The sequence below is a fragment of the Salvelinus sp. IW2-2015 genome, linkage group LG6.1 (genome assembly GCF_002910315.2).
Source record: "Salvelinus sp. IW2-2015 linkage group LG6.1, ASM291031v2, whole genome shotgun sequence".
NCBI lineage: Eukaryota > Metazoa > Chordata > Actinopteri > Salmoniformes > Salmonidae > Salvelinus > Salvelinus sp. IW2-2015.
In genome coordinates, this window is record NC_036845.1 from 24853082 (window position 1) to 24869073 (window position 15992).

Here is a 15992-nt window from a genome sequence, read left to right on the forward strand (position 1 = left end):
TTGAGATGTGTCTGATACTTGAACTCTGTGAAGCATTTATTTGGGCTGCCATCTGAAGTGCAGTTATTCTAATTAACTTTTTCTCTGCAGCAGAGGTAACTCTGGGTCTTTCTTTCCTGTGGCGGTCCTCATGAGAGCCAGTTTCATCATAGCGCTTGATGGTTTTAGCGACTGCACTTGAAGAAACTTTAAAAGTTCTTGAAATTTTCCGAATTGACTGACCTTCATGTCTTCAAGTAATGATTTACTGTCATTTCTCTTTGCTTATTCGAGCTGTTCTTGCCATAATATGGACTTGGTCTTTTACCTAAATAGGGCTATCTCCTGTACAACACATCTGATTGGCTCATACACATTAAGAAGGAAAGAAATTCCACAAATGTACTTTTAACAAGGCACACCTGTTAATTGAAATGCATTCCAGGTGACTACCTCATGAAGCTGGTTGAGAGAATGCCAAGAGTGTGCAAAGCTGTCATCAAGGCGAAGGGTGGCTACTTTGAAGAATCTCAAATATAACCTATTTTTTGATTTTTTTTAACAAACATGATTCCATTTGTGTTATTTCATAGTTTTGCTGACTTCACTATTATTCTACAATGTAGAATAGTAAAAATAAAGAAAAACCCTTGAATGAGTAGGTGTGTCCAAACTTTTGACTGGTACTGTAGAAGTGAAATTAGTTTTGAATGAGAATGGACCATTATCATGCACCTGTCTCAGAACAGGGGCAGGGGGAAAAAATACATGTCACCTATGACTTAAATAGCGAATAGAGGGCGCTTTTCCCATGGTTCGTTTTCATGCCAGCCAGGTAGGCTATACTGCTATTGTAAAGCGAAGCAATGTGCTTAATATTGGGAAAGTTGACAAATAAATATTGTAGGGCTAGCATGTAGAAAGCTGAAGGGATCCTCTTTTTAAAAGAAGCATTCAAATCTCTGTTTTCTCACACAATCACACAATTCCGATAGAAATGTTGCGCAACATGAGCTCATGAACTCTCATTAAGTGTTTGGTTTGATTTTCGATTACATTTGCATTGATGTCAGAGTGATTAGAGGGACAATACAGTGCTGAGTACCAGGCAGTTAGCAAGTTTTGTAGGCTACTAATGACCATCAGCAGCATCCGAGCTTGGAGAAGGCCAGCTACCATGACTAAAAGGTTACGTGGAATTTGACTGCGGTCATGACTTGTGACTGCCGGTGTGGCGGTAATACGGTCACCGTAACAGGCCTAAGTAGTTCTCTAAAACTCCCCAGTCCTATTAAATCACACAGTTGTTTTTGCCTCCAGACAGCATTGATCGAGCAGTGGACTCCTCACTGCTTCTTTTAATCATTCACATTCCTCCATTCAAAGGGAAGGGGTATAAACAGACAAAACAGACGAAGAGGAAAGTGTGTGTTTGAGTGCCTATCTGTATTCATCATGAAGCTGCATCCTTTCATCCAGGGCTGTGATTCATCCCTCCTTTTATCCTTCCCCCAGTTCAGGGCTATTTGTGCTGATGTCTTAGTGGTATAGAGAGATGGGTATCACTATACATCACATACTGCATGTTCTGCACTGTACAGCAACTAACAGGACTCTGTCTCTGTTGTGTCATTGTGTTCACAGGCAGCAGAAAAGCCCAAGCCCAGAAGTACACCTCTCAGGTAAGTGCCAGATCATGTTGAACTGGTGGCTTTGTGTTGAGTCGTGTCTGTGAGGCATATTGTATTGTATTGGATGTCATCTTGTTCTTTGCATAAGCGGTTGCAAGTGATCAGTTCTGCACACATATCTGTACTCAGTAACGGTTTATATCACACTTCTGTCATTGCAAACAAGCTGTGATTGTCTCAGATCATTGCTCCGTATAGTTTAATTACATGTATCTTTCTCTGGTGTGTTGTAATTGTGAAAATACATGATTTAGAGTGCGTGAAAATGTGTATTTTCAGCATAATGAAATTACTACACTGTAGAATTTAACAGAGAGAGAGAGAGAGAAACAGGCATGGGCTAAGTATAGAAATGTATAATTGCCTGCTGTATACACACACAACTATGGAATGTGATATAAGGATATGTGGCTGTTGTTCATAAATAATAATTGTGTAAAAAAAGAGGCGCACAGAGGGATGTACTAAATTGAAATGCTGCCAGCATTTTATTTTAGAGGTTTAGATATTATATGACCGCAGGCCTGAAGCAGTTTTTCTCCCCTGTGTGGAGCAGAGCGGAGCAGGTAGAGGAGACACCTTTCCTGGGCGTGCCAGTATGAGTGCATTAATATGCATTTCGCAGTAGATGTATGGGTGTTCTATCATCTCTAATCATGGGAGTATTACGGCTGCTGTGTGAATGGGCTCATTAAGAACGGCAGAGTGAAACATGGCCTGCAGCTCTTTCTCAAAAAGGGATTCTGGGACTGGAGATGCTGCGAGCACTCCCCCGGCCATGCCCGCCCCCTGGAACACCACACACACACACTTATGTGTACTCATACACACTCATCCCTCTCACACAAGCTAGCTCACACAGCCCCCTACCGCACACAGTCCCTTAGTACCATGTAATAGCCCCCCATGACCACTTATAAACCCCCACTACATCATGTTCATAAAATCCCCAATCACTGTACAGCCCCCTACTACCTTATAACAGCTCTCAGGTTACAGAAAATCATTCATCAAGTTGGTTTTAGAAAAGGGAGATTAACCACTGAGAAAATGTTATGACTCTCAGAAAGCATTTTAAGATAATTTAACGGAAAAATGGTTTTCCTTGCCGTGCTTTTTGACATAGAGAAGGCCTTTGTTAAAACAATAAAAATCATCCAGAGCTTCCTTACACAGCGGAAAATAAACATAAAGTTTGTTTCATTACTCTCCACCCCCTTCAGACCTGAGGCCCGGGATCCCACAAGCTGCCATCCTGTCCACTCCTGTTTTCAATCTACATCTCTGATATTTATTACCCTCCCCCTACAGTTGGAAATGTGTCCCAATTCAGTAGATGACCTTTGCTATTGGACATCATCCATGCGCTCACAAAAAGCAGCTAAGAAGCTCCAGACCTGTATAAACAAAATTGAAAAACGGCCCAAAACCTGGCGTATCTAACTAGACCCAACAACAACACAATATGCTCTCTTTAGTAAAATAAACAATAAAAAAATCTAAACTGCCACTCACACTGACACTGTATGGACAACATCTGAAGATTGAGAAGACAGCTACATTCCTGGTGGTCGCTTTCCAGCATGACATGAAGTGGACAATTCGCATTGCAACCATTGAAACAGCAGGGGGGGGAAATAATCAACCACCTGAAAGCCCCGTGGGGGAAGAGTACAGGAGCAGCACCAATAACCGTATTGAAAGTGTACCAAAGCTACAACAGGCCTGTCTTCGAGTACTCTTCCCTCGCCTGGAAAACCACATCAACACAACAGAAACACAAGCTACAGATAATTCAGAACAAAGCGATAAGAGCAGCCTACCGCCTCCCTAAATACATCCATGTCGCCTACTTTCACAAAATCTCTGGTCTGAAAACAATGAACGAGCACCTGAACCTTTTGGGACAGAAATACATTCACTAAGCAAAAGACAACCCACCACTGAAGAAAACAATAGAACAAGCAATACACTAACAAGACACTCCTCTCTCCACCATATTGACCACTACCTATACCCAAACCCTACCCCTTACCCTAAACCAGGTTGGAATCCAAACCCTACCCCTTACCTTGAACCAGGTTGGAATCCAGACCCCAGCCTCCTTCCCTAAACCAGGTTGGAATCCANAACCAGGTTGGAATCCAGACCCCAGCCTCCTTCCCTAAACCAGGTTGGAATCCAAACCCTACCCCTTACTTTAAACCAGGTTGGAATCCAAACCCCAGCCTCCGTCCCTAAACCAGGTTGGAATCCAAACCCTACCCCTTACCTTAAACCAGGTTGGAATCCAAACCCCAGCCTCCTTCCCTAAATCAGGTTGGAATCCAAACCCTACCCCTTACCTTAAACCAGGTTGGAATCCAAACCCCAGCCTCCTTCCCTAAACCAGGTCTGTATTGAAACCCCAACACTACCTCTCTCCATGCAACCCCAAGAAAAGCCACTGAACAAGTCTTAAACTTCAACTGAACCCACTGGGCTGTGGTCAATAACAAGTATATAAAAAAAGGACATAAAACACAGTTCAAATTCTACAGTAACATTCATGAGAGTATCCAGGCCCCCATCAAGGGGAACAAGTATAAGCTATTTAAAGAGGTGAGCATGGCAATATTTTCCGCAGCCAACATGTTGATACTGGGGTTATAGTGGTGGTGGTGGTGGTTAGAGGTTTGTGACGAGCTAATGAACATTGATTTCTGGTGCAGCTCTGATGCAGAGGTCACATGCTGCGAGAAAAATATGCTAACTTTACTCATACTCTGTTCTCCCTCTCGTCTTTGATTCCGTGTGTGTGAACATAGCCTCACTTCTCCATATTGGCACAGATGTAAAGATCTTGATGTTTCAATGTGTGACATCAAAGTGGAGTGTTTTGAATAGATACATACTTTAATAGCCAGGCAGTTCAAATATTTATCTATCGCTCTGAACACACTGAATGACTGTGACTATATTTGGGGAAAGCCTTTTGGCAGATGCTGCTTTAGGGAAAACTATTTCTACTATTGTTGTTGTTGTTGCTGCTGTGCTATCTGACAAGACTTCCATTGTGCTCCACTGCCATACGCTTCCTTGCCCCGTTGCCAGGGGGCACAGGGGGGCAGTGCCCCAGCCGAGGAATGTGCCCATTAAAATCTCGCCCACAGATGAGTCCTGGGCTGAGGGCTCCTTTCCGCCCCCCACGCATAGTGGCTGTGCCAGCTCTCAGGGTGGACCAGCTGGCATGGCCGTGGCCACACATGGGTGTGGTGATCCCTAGGGAGCCCTGGGCCCATATTAATAAATGTCTCAGAGTAGGAATGCTGATATAGGATCAGTTTTGACTTTTAGATCACAATTAATAAGATTATATGGACAGGTGGGACCTGATTCTAGATCAACACTCCTACTCTGAGATACTTAGTAAATACAGGCCCTGATGTCAGGTCACTACTCTCAGCAGTACAGAGTGTAGGAGACAGGAAACACTAGACAGCGGCTCCAGATAGTACAGACCCCTGGGGGGGTCATTGAAAGCAGCCAGCAGAGCCCATTTACATCATCATATGTGACATATCACCATGCATTGTTAAAAGCTGCTTCTCCGTTATTGAGACTTACGCGACGGGACTCTGTAAACGTGATTCGCTTTTGGTGAAAGGCCACACACTGATAAATACTATTGTGTGGAAGTGCTATTGACATCTGGTGAGAAAGAATTAGCAGCGATTCAAACCTGCAGTGTGATGCATAACCCGACCCTGTTTACAGTGTAAATACACTTGGGAGTGGAACCGCCTTTAATAGTGCAGGTATAATTCTGTACACCTAATTTATCTCAAGTCGATATGTAACTAGAATTTGGATTAGGGCTGTGGTTTGTCATTATTCTGTTACTAACTAGAGCTAATGAAAGGGGGGAAATATATGTATTCAGGTGGTTCGCTTCAGACCTGTAGTTCTAGGTTTAAACTATTTATATACACAAGTAATTGGAATCTATCAGCCAGTCACCTCCCCTGATTGGGAATATGATATTCCAGTATAGGATCAGGGCTGGGTCCATCCAGATATCCCATGTTGACTGTGGTTCCACTGTGCTGTAACCAATGAGAGACATTCACAACTAGTGCTAGCACGCCTCTGATAAATGTGGGCACCAGGAAATGTGCCCGAAAATGAATAAAAAAAAATACCCACAACACTCAATAGTTGTCTGTTTGATTTAGAGGCCTGTTTTGCTTAAGGACACAAAAGGTTTATTTGTGTTTATTTCTTCTGTTGTTCAGATCCTACTTGACTTCACTTGCAATACTTTAGCGTTCATAACAGTTCCTCTAATGCTGGACGTTCTGGGCTTTGTGTTATTAGCATATCTTGTGTGACACGAAGGTCAGCAACACATCCAGTTTTTTCTCTGTGACTGTCTCAGATAACATCTATAATGAACAAAAATATAAACGCCACATGCAACAATTTCCACGATTTTACTGAGTTACAGTTCATATATACGGAAATCAGCAAATTGAAATAAATTCATTAGACCCTAATTAATCGATTTCACATGACTGAGCAGGGGCGCAGCCATGGGTTGGCCTGGGAGGGCTTCGGTACACCCACTTGGAAGCCAGGCCCACCCACTGGGGAGCCAGGGCCAGCCAAACAGAATGAATTTTYCCCCACAAAAGGGCTTTATTACAGACAGAAATACTCCTCAGTTTCATCAGCTGTCCGGGTGGCTGGTCTCAGACAGTCCCGCAGGTGAAGAAGCCGGATGTGGAGGAGGTCTTGGGATGGCGTGGTTACACGTGGTCTGCGGTTGTGAAGCCGGTTGGACTTACTGCCAAATTCTCTCAAAAAAACTTTGGAGGCGGCTTATGGTAGAGAAATGAACGTTTAATTCTCTGGCAACAGCTCTGGGGGACATTCCTGCAGTCAGCATGCCAATAGCACACTCCCTCAAAACTGGAGACATCTATGGCATTGTGTTGTGTGACAAAAATGTACAAAGATGATGCTGTTTAATCAGCTTCTTGATATGCCACACCTGTCAAGTGGATGGATTATTTTGGCAAAGGAGTAATGCTCACTAACAGGGATGTAAACAAATTTGTGCAAAACAATTGAGAGAAATAAGCTTTTTGTGCATATAGAACATTCTGGCCTCTTTTATTTCAGCTCATGAAACATGGGACCAACAGTTTACATATATTTTATATATACGTTTATATATATTTTTTAGTATAAATACCATTAATCTGTCATAGCCTCGAACCGCAGCTAAATCTGTATGACCCTTGATAATAGCCATTTGGCTGTCGGCGGCAACCATAATATCGACAACACAGTAAACAATTGAGGTGGCAGTGTCCATATTACACCTCATGGATTGGTTAATTTCATTCTGTGTCGTGTTTGGATTGGCCTTAGAGATGGGGCTGTTTATTTATGGATCCTATTAGAATCTTTGGAAGTCGCCTCGCCCCAAATCGGAGGGCATGAAAGTAAATGTTCTGAAGGTGAGAAAATGTGTGTATTGAGTCTAGCTGGGCGGCAGGGCCTCATCCATCGCCGGCACCAATCTGTATGACCAGTCAAGCAGCAAATCCATCACCGCCTCCTCAGGCAGGGAGCACAGAAAAGCAGTGAGAGAAAAATATCATTTTTTTCCTATCTATCTGCAAGGCCCTGTTTTCTCTACTATCATTACTCATCTTTCTCCACCTCACAATGTGACTCTATGTATCATATCAGTATTGTGTCATTATCGAAGTCAGTCATCCCTAACAATGTTCATTGTGTTACTGATAAAATTACCAAATACCCTTTTCGTATCAAAAGGCTCCAGAAATGGCCAGTTCTGTGGCTTTTTTGTAGTACAAAAGAAAATGTAGTAGACAAACATTTTGACATCCATTGGAAGTAAAACAAAAGCTGAGATTTTTTAATTTTACTAGGCAAGTCAGTTAAGAAAAAATTCTTATTTACAATGACAGCCTAGCAACAGTGGGTTAACTGCCTTGTTGAGGGGCAGAACGACATATTTTTTACCTTGTCAGCTCAGGGATTCGATCTAGCAACCTTTCGGTTACTAGTCCAACACTCTTACCATTAGGCTACCTGCCGCCCCTTAGATTTAACTCTAAGATGAATGGCAAGGAGACAGAATAAAACATTTCAGGAAACCTGCTCTGTATGAATAATCGAGGAATGAAAATGCATGTTTCAATAATGTTATTAATTAGACAACGTTCACTGGGTGGAGCCAAGAAAACTCATCTGAATAAAATGTGCGTTTTCGTTTTACAGTGGCATTATTATTTTTTACACATTGCGGTTTTGATTGAATAAATGCCTAGGGCTGAGATAAGGTGCCTTCTGAAAGTATTCAGACCCCTTGACTTTTTCCACATTTTGTTACGTTACAGCCTTATTCTAAAATTAATTAAATTTAGTTTTTTTCCTCATCAATCTACATACAATAATACCCCATAATGTCAAAGCAAAAACAGGTTTTAAACATTTTTGATAATATAATAATAATAATATAATAATAATAATATAATAATAATAATATAATATAAAACTGAAATATTAAATTTTCATAAGTATTCAGACCCTTTACTCAGTACTTTGTTGAAGCACCTTTGGCTGTAATTACAGCATCAAGTCTTCTTGGGTAGCGAAATGCTTGTGTTCTTAGCTCCAACAGTGCAGTAGTATCTAACATTTCACAACAAAACACACAAATCTTAAAGTAAAATAATTGAATTAAGAAATATATAAATATAAGATTGAGCAATGTCAGACTGGCTTTGACAAAAATAGAGAAGAATATAATTCAGTATATGCATATGTGATGAGTTAAGCAGGTTGTAAACATTATTTAAACATTATTAAAGTGGCCTGTGATTCCAAGTCTATGTATATAGGGCAGCAGCATCTAAGGTGCGGGGTTGCGTAACCGGGTGGATGCCGGCTAGTGATGGCTATTTAACCCCGATGGCCTTGAGATAGAAGCTGTTTTTCAGTCTCTCGGTCCCAGCTTTGATGCACCTGCACTGACCTCGCCTTCTGGATGATAACGGGGTGAACAGACCGTAGCCCGGGTGGTTGATGTCCTTGATGATCTTTTTGGCCTTCCTGTGTGACATCGGCTACTGAAGAGGTACTGTTGCGCCTTCTTCACCACACTGTCTAACCATTTCAGATCATCAGTTACTGTGTTCGACGAGGAACTTGAAGCTTTCCACCTTCTCCACTGCGGTCCCATCGATGTGGATGGGGGCGTGCTCCCTCTGCTGTTTCCTGAAGTCCACAATCAGCTCCTTTGTTTTGTTGACGTTGAGTGTGTGGTTATTTTCTTGGCACCACTCTCTCAGGTCCCTCAGCTCCTCCCTGTAGGCTGTATTGTTGGTAATCAGGCCTACTACTGTTGTGTCGTCTGCAAACTTGATGATTGAGTTGGAGGCGTGCATGGCCACGCAGTCATGGGTGAACAGGGAGTACAGGAGGGAGCCCCTGTGTTGAGGATCAGCGAAGTGGAGGTGTTGTTGCCTACCTTCACCACCTGGGGGCGGCCCGTCAGGAAGTCCAGGACCCAGTTGCACAGGGTGGGGTTCAGACCCAGGGCCCCAATCTTAATGATGAGCTTGGAGGGTACTATGGTGTTCAATGCTGAGCTATCGTCAATGAACAGCATTCTTACATAGGTATTCCTCTTGTCCAGATGGGATAGGGCAATGTGCAGTGCAATGGCAATTGCGTCGTCTCTAGATCTATTGGGGCGGTCAGCAAATTGAAGTGGGTCTAGGGTATCAGGTAAAGTAGAGGTGATATGATCCTTAACTAGCCTCGCAAAGCACTTCATGATTAACACGCTAAAATATCTTACTAACTTCGGCCATGGAGAAGGAGAGCCCACAGTCATTGGTAGCGGGCTGCGTAGGTGGCACTGTGCTATTCTCAAAGCGGGCGAGAAGGTGTTTAACTTGTCCGGAAGCAAGATGGCAGTGTCCGCGACGTGGCTGGTTTTCCATTTGTAGTCCATGATTGTCTGTAGACCCTGCCACATACGTCTTGTGTCTGAGCCGTTGAATTGCAACTCCACTTTGTCTCTGTACTGATGTTTTACCTGTTTGATTGCCTTAAGGAGGGAATAAGTATGTTTGTATTCTGCCATATTCCCAGTCACCTTGCCATGGTTAAATGCGGCGGTTGGCGCTTTCAGTTTTGCGCGAATGCTGTTATCTATCCACAGTTTCTGGTATGAGCAGGTTTTAATAGTCACAGTGAGTAAAACATCTCCTATACACTTGCTGATGAACTCAGTCACCTTATCCGTGTATTTGTCAATGTTATTCTCAGAGGCTACCCGAAACATATCCCAGTCCGTGTGATCAAAACAATCTTGAAGCATGGATTCTGATTGGTCAGTCCAGTGTTGAATAGATCTTAGCACGGGTACTTCCTGTTTGAGTTTCTGCCTATATGAAGGGAGGAGCAAAATAGAGTCGTGATCAGACTTGCCGAAGGGAGAGCGGGGGAGGGCCTTGTGGGCATTTTGAAAAGGTGATTAGCAGTCAATTTGTTGGTAGAACTTCGGTAGCGTTTTCCTCAAATTTGTTTTGTTAAAATCCCCAGCTACAATAAATGCGGCCTCCGGATATGTGGTTTCCAGTTTGCATCAAGTCCAGTGTAGTTCTTTGAGGGCCGTCGTGGTATCGGCTTGAGAGGGAATATACACGCTGTGACTAAAACCGAAGACAATTCTCTTGGGAGGTAGTACGGTCAGCATTTGATTGTGGCGTTTATTAGGTCGGGTGAACAAAAGGACTTGAGTTTCTGTATGTTATCACAGTTCGACCATGAGTAGGTAATCATGAAACATACACCCCCGTCTTTCTTCTTCCCAGAGAGTGCTTTATTCCTATTACTGAGAACCCAGCTGGCTGTATGGACGGGGAGAGTATATCCCGAGAGAGCCATGTTTCTGTGAAACAGAGTATGTTACAATCCCTGATGTCCCTCTGGAAGGAGATCCTCGCCTTGAGCTCGTCTACTTTATTCCAGAGTCTGAATATTAGCGAGTAATATACTCGGAAGCGGTGGATGGTGTGCACGCCTCCTGAGTCGGACTTGAAGTACACTCCGAATATCTCTTCTCCGCCAGCAGTGTTTTGGAGCAGCCTCTGGAATAAATGCAATTGCCCTGGGGGGTACGAACAAAGGATCCAATTCGCGAAAGTCGTATTCCTGTTGTAATGCTCGTGAGTTACCGCTGCTCTGATATCCAAAAGTTATTTCCGGCTGTATGTAATTACACAAAAATAATTCTGGGGTAATAATGTAAGAAGTAACAACAACAACAAAAAATACTGCAAAGTTGCTTAGAAGCTAGAAGCAGAGCTGCCATATCTGTCGGCGCCATCTTAATCCATTTCAGGTCTCTCCAGAGATGTTCGATCAGGTTCGAGTCCGGGCTCTGGCTGGGCCACTCAGTATTTCAGACTATCGGTCCAGTCTGAGGTACTGAGCACTCTGTACTTTGCTCTGTTCATCTTTGCCTCGATCCTGACTAGTCTCCCAGTCCCTTCTGCTGAAAAGCATCCTCATAGCATGATGCTGCCACCACCATGCTTCACCGTAGGGATGGTGCAAGGTTTCCTCCAGGCCAAAGAGTTCAATCTTGATTTCATCAGACCAGAGAATCTTGTTTCTCATGGTCTGAGATTCTTTAGGTGCCTTTTGGCAAACTCCAAGCGGGCTGTCATGTGCCTTTTACTGAGGTTTGGCTTCCATCTGGCCGCTCTACCATAAAGGCCTGATTGGTGGACTACAGCAGAGATGATGGTTGTCCTTCTGGAAGCTTCTCACATCTCCACAGAGAAACTCTTAAGCTCTGTCAGAGTGACCATCGGGTTCTTGGTCACCTCCCAGACCAAAGCCCTTCTCCCCCGATTTCTCAGTTTGGCTGGGAGACCAGTCTTGGTGGTTCCAAACTTCTTCCATTTCAGAATGATTGGAGGCCACTGTGTTCTTGGGGACCTTCAATGCTGCAGAAATGTTTTGGTACCCTTCCCCAGATCTGTGCCTCGACACAATGCTGTCTCGGAGCTCTACGGACAATTCCTTCGACGTCATGACTTGGTTTTTGCTCTGACATGCACTGTCAACTGTGGGACCTTATATAGACAGATGTGTGCTTTTCCAAATCATGTCCAATCAATTTAATTTACCACAGGTGGACTCCAATCAAGTTGTAGAAACATCTCAAGGATGATCAATGGAAACAGGATGCACCTAAGCTCATTTTCGAGTCTCATATCAAAGGGTCTGAATACTTATGTAAATAAGGTTTTTGTGTTTTTTATTTGTAATAAATGTGCAGAAATTTCTAAAAAAACTTTTTTTTTAAACTTTGTCATTATGTGGCATTGTGTGTAGAATATTGGGGATTTTTATTTATTTAATCAATTTTAGAATAAGGCTGTAACGTAACAAAATGTGGAAAAAGTCAAGGGGTTTGAATATTTTCCGAAGGCGCTGTGGATAATGATGAAATCATGTAGATGTCCCATGCCTCTGCTCTCTCTGTTCTCTCTGCTCTTGCACCTCAAGGTGCTTATGCACAGCCAATTACCTCTGGTGAAGTGAGCCCCTCATCACTGATAAAAATTATAAATGACATGTGAACATGGGGCAAGGGCTAGGGCTAAGGCTAGGACTGAGGCTAGGGCTGGGGGCTAGAGCTAGGGCTGGGTGCTAGAGCTAGGCCTGAGTCTCGAACTAAGGCTGGGACTGAGACTAGGGCTGGGGGCTAGAGCTAGGGCTGAGACTGGGACTGGGGGCTAGGGCTGAGTTTGGGACTGAGTGCTCGGGGCTAGAGCTAGGGCTGGGACTGGGGATTGTAGTAGAGGAAATAGGGCTTGTCTATACCCTAGGCAACACAATGACTAGAGTCTGGTTTCAATTATGGACTCTTTTGGCATAGAGGAACTACTTCACTGCCTACGTCGATAAGGAAGAAAAAAATTATTTGGGAACTCTCCCAACATATCACGAGGCCAGAACATTGTGGTTCAAAACCAAAGTTTGCGGTCTAAACTTTTGCAGTGGTTTTAGTCAAGGTAGTTGACGCAAACTAGCCACTTACGAAATGCACTCATTAAAAAGAACCTGTGATCTCCATCTTGCTAGCTAATCTTTTGTATTTTATTCAAGAGGATAAATAGTGACGTAGGCAGCGACGTAGTTCCTCAGACCCTAGTCACTGTTTCCAAGGGTCAGGTTTTCCAGACTAATATACTGCTTGAGGTAATTACTCTAACTAGATACCTGGATGCTGTGCTGATGGAGATCTGATTCACCCCTTCCCTCCACCTTCCGTTCCATTATGACTCTATGTGGTTAGCATGATAGCCCCCAGCTATTTGATGCATTTGATTGTAATTGGCTGAGTGGTAGGTGGAAGGTGCTGTGGTGACATGTTCCTAATAGCTGTACTTTAATCTACAGGAGCACATTAATAGCCATGCTACATCACAGCTGGTTGCTTTAGCTCCCAGCCACATCTGTCTGTCTACCAACTTCACTCTGAAATGAATATTTTTCTAATTTGTATCCAAAGGCCCTGCAGTGTTTACTGTGTAATATCTGATACGGGTATCTTACTGAAGGTGGTATAACCTTTTACTCTTGAAAATTAGGAGACTCTAAGATAGAATAGAATGTGGTGTTGTGGATGGATAAGCTCTTTATATGTTTCTTGGAAACATCTAAGGGATCTCTGCTGACAGTCTGTTTTTCCTGCCCACTGAAGGATAGGCAATGACAAGACCCTAGGAGGCTCTTCTCTTGTTGAACATGACATTAGTAGCAGATTTCCTATAATGGATGCTCCCCATGATGTGCAGGCAGCCATAGGCCATGCATTCCATAGGGTTTAAACACAACATCTGCTTTTCAAGTGTGTGTGTATATGTGCATGCGTGTGTGCGTGCTACTTGCTTGTGTGTGAGAGAGAGAGAAAGACACCAGACACGGAGGAAGAGGAAGCCATCCCATCACGCCGGGTGGCTGGGCTTAGGGCTGGAGATTGACTGTTATTCAGAGCTTCACCAATGCTTTTTCTACTGTGTGTGTCTTTGTGTGTGTGTTTGCATTGGCCCACCTCTGAGAACATCCCTCCTGAGATAAAGGGGAAGGACTTTGGGTACTCCACCTGCAGTTCAACATCAAAAGATTGCTCAGTCCACATTTATAGCATTGTATAAACAGGATTTAAAGTAATACGGAAAGAAGTTAAACAGCTCTTATTTTCAAAACATTTTATCTATGTTATTTTCTCTAGGTGGTTTACTTGTTTAACGTGGCATAAGCCAGTATAAATTTGCTGCTATAAAATGATTGCATCATACCAATTACATCTCAATCAGATGGAACTGGCGAGGTCCAAAAGAACAGGTGGTGACGTCCACTTCCAAACCCAAAGAACAGACTGTTGTTTTTGCCAAGGATTATCCATCAATTAAAGCAGATGCTTTTCCTTTCAATTCTTCGCATCACAAGGACCACAGCATAACCACACTGAACAAATAATTGCAACATGTACAAGTGTTGGTCCCATGTTTCATGAGCTGAAATAAAAGATCCCAGAAATGTTCCTTACGCACCAAAAGCGTATTACTCTCAAATTTTGTGCACAAATTTGTTTACGTCCCTGTTAGTGAGCATTTATCTTTAGGTTTCAAGCGCAGAGCACAGCAGGTGTTTAATGAAAGGGACCATAGGAGGAGGCAGGTAGCTGGGTCCAGGGGCAGGAAGAAGGTCATACACGGTAGGTCCAAAAATGGCAACAGTACAGGCAGGGAATAGGCAAAAGGCGTCGAGAGTGAGGCAGGCAAAAACTATCATACACAGGAGGAGAGAAGGACGGGAAAAAAACAGCTCAGAAAAAAAGTGTCTCAAAACAAACAATACCTCATAGTGGAACTGAACTAAATAGTGTGGGGTGATGACATGCAGGTGTGTGAATAGGTGATTAGAATTCCGGGTGATTGGAATCTGGGGAGTGAGCTGGAAAGTGGGCTGCGTTCCGGGGATCTAAGTGTTTGGGAGTGTGAGCTGGACGCAGATGTCCAGCTCTCCTTTGCCAAGATAATACATCCACCTGACAGTTGTGGCATATCAAGAAGCTGATTAAACAGCCTGATCATTACACAGGTGCACCTTATGCTTGGGACAATAAAAGACACTCTAATGTTCAGTTTTGTCACACAACACAATGCCACAGATGTTGACATGCTGACTGCAGGAATGTCCACCAGAGATGTTTCCAGAGAATGTAATGTTAATTTCTCTACCATGAGCCGCCTTCAACGTCGTTTTAGAGAATTTGTCAGTACATCCAACTGGCCTCACAACCGTAGACCATCTATGTGTATGGCATCGTGTGTGGGCAAGCGGTTTGCTGATGTCAAAGTTGTGAACAGACTGCCCCATGGTAGCGGCGGGGTTATGGTATTGGCAGGCATAAGCCACGGACAACAAACACAACTGCATTTTATCATTGGCAATTTGAATGCAGAGCGATACTGTGATGAGATCCTGGGGCCCATTGTCACCTCATGTTTCATGCACGGCCCCATGTTGCAAGGATCTGTACACAATTCCTGAAAGCTGAGAATGACCCAGTTCTTCCATGGCCTCCGTACTAACAGATGTGTCACCCATTGAGCATGTTTGGGATGCTCTGGATCGATGTGTACAACAGCAACTTCGCACAGCCTTTGAAGAGGAGTGGGAAAACATTCCACAGGCCACAATCAACAGCCTTATCAACTCTATGAGAAGGAGAGGTGTCGCGCTGCATGAGGAAAATGGTGCAACACTCCAAACTGCCTCTGGAAGCAACGTCAGCACAAGAAATGTTCGTCTGGAGTTTCATGAAATCCATCCATGGCCAAGCACCCGCACACAAGCCTAAGATCATCATGCACAATGCCAAGCGTCAGCTGGAGTGGTGTAAAGCTCGCCGCCATTGGACTCTGGAGCAGTGGAAATGTGTTCTCTGRAGTGATGAATCACGCTTCACCATCTGGCAGTCCGGGTTTGGCGGATGCCAGGAGAACGCTACATACCGGAATACATAGTACCAACTGTAAAGTTTGCTGGAGGAGGAATAATGGTCTAGGACTGTTTTTTATGGTTTGGGCTAGGTCCCTTAGTTCCACGGGTTGGCTAGCCCCCTTAGTTCGGGCTAGGGCTAGGCCCCTTAGTTCCAGTGAAGGGAAATATTCATGCTACAGCATACAATGACATTCTAGACAATTCTGT

The 15992-nt window shown here is 43.6% G+C and overlaps 1 protein-coding gene across 1 annotated transcript in view; it reads left to right on the top strand.

Annotated features, from left to right (window-relative positions):
• aff2 (AF4/FMR2 family, member 2) overlaps window positions 1-15992 on the top strand; it is a 178974-nt gene that overhangs the window by 122696 nt on the left and 40286 nt on the right. The window contains exon 9 of the mRNA XM_070444094.1: window positions 1624-1661. Within this exon, the coding sequence (XP_070300195.1) occupies window positions 1624-1661 (38 nt within the window). The remainder of the gene's footprint in view (window positions 1-1623; window positions 1662-15992) is intronic.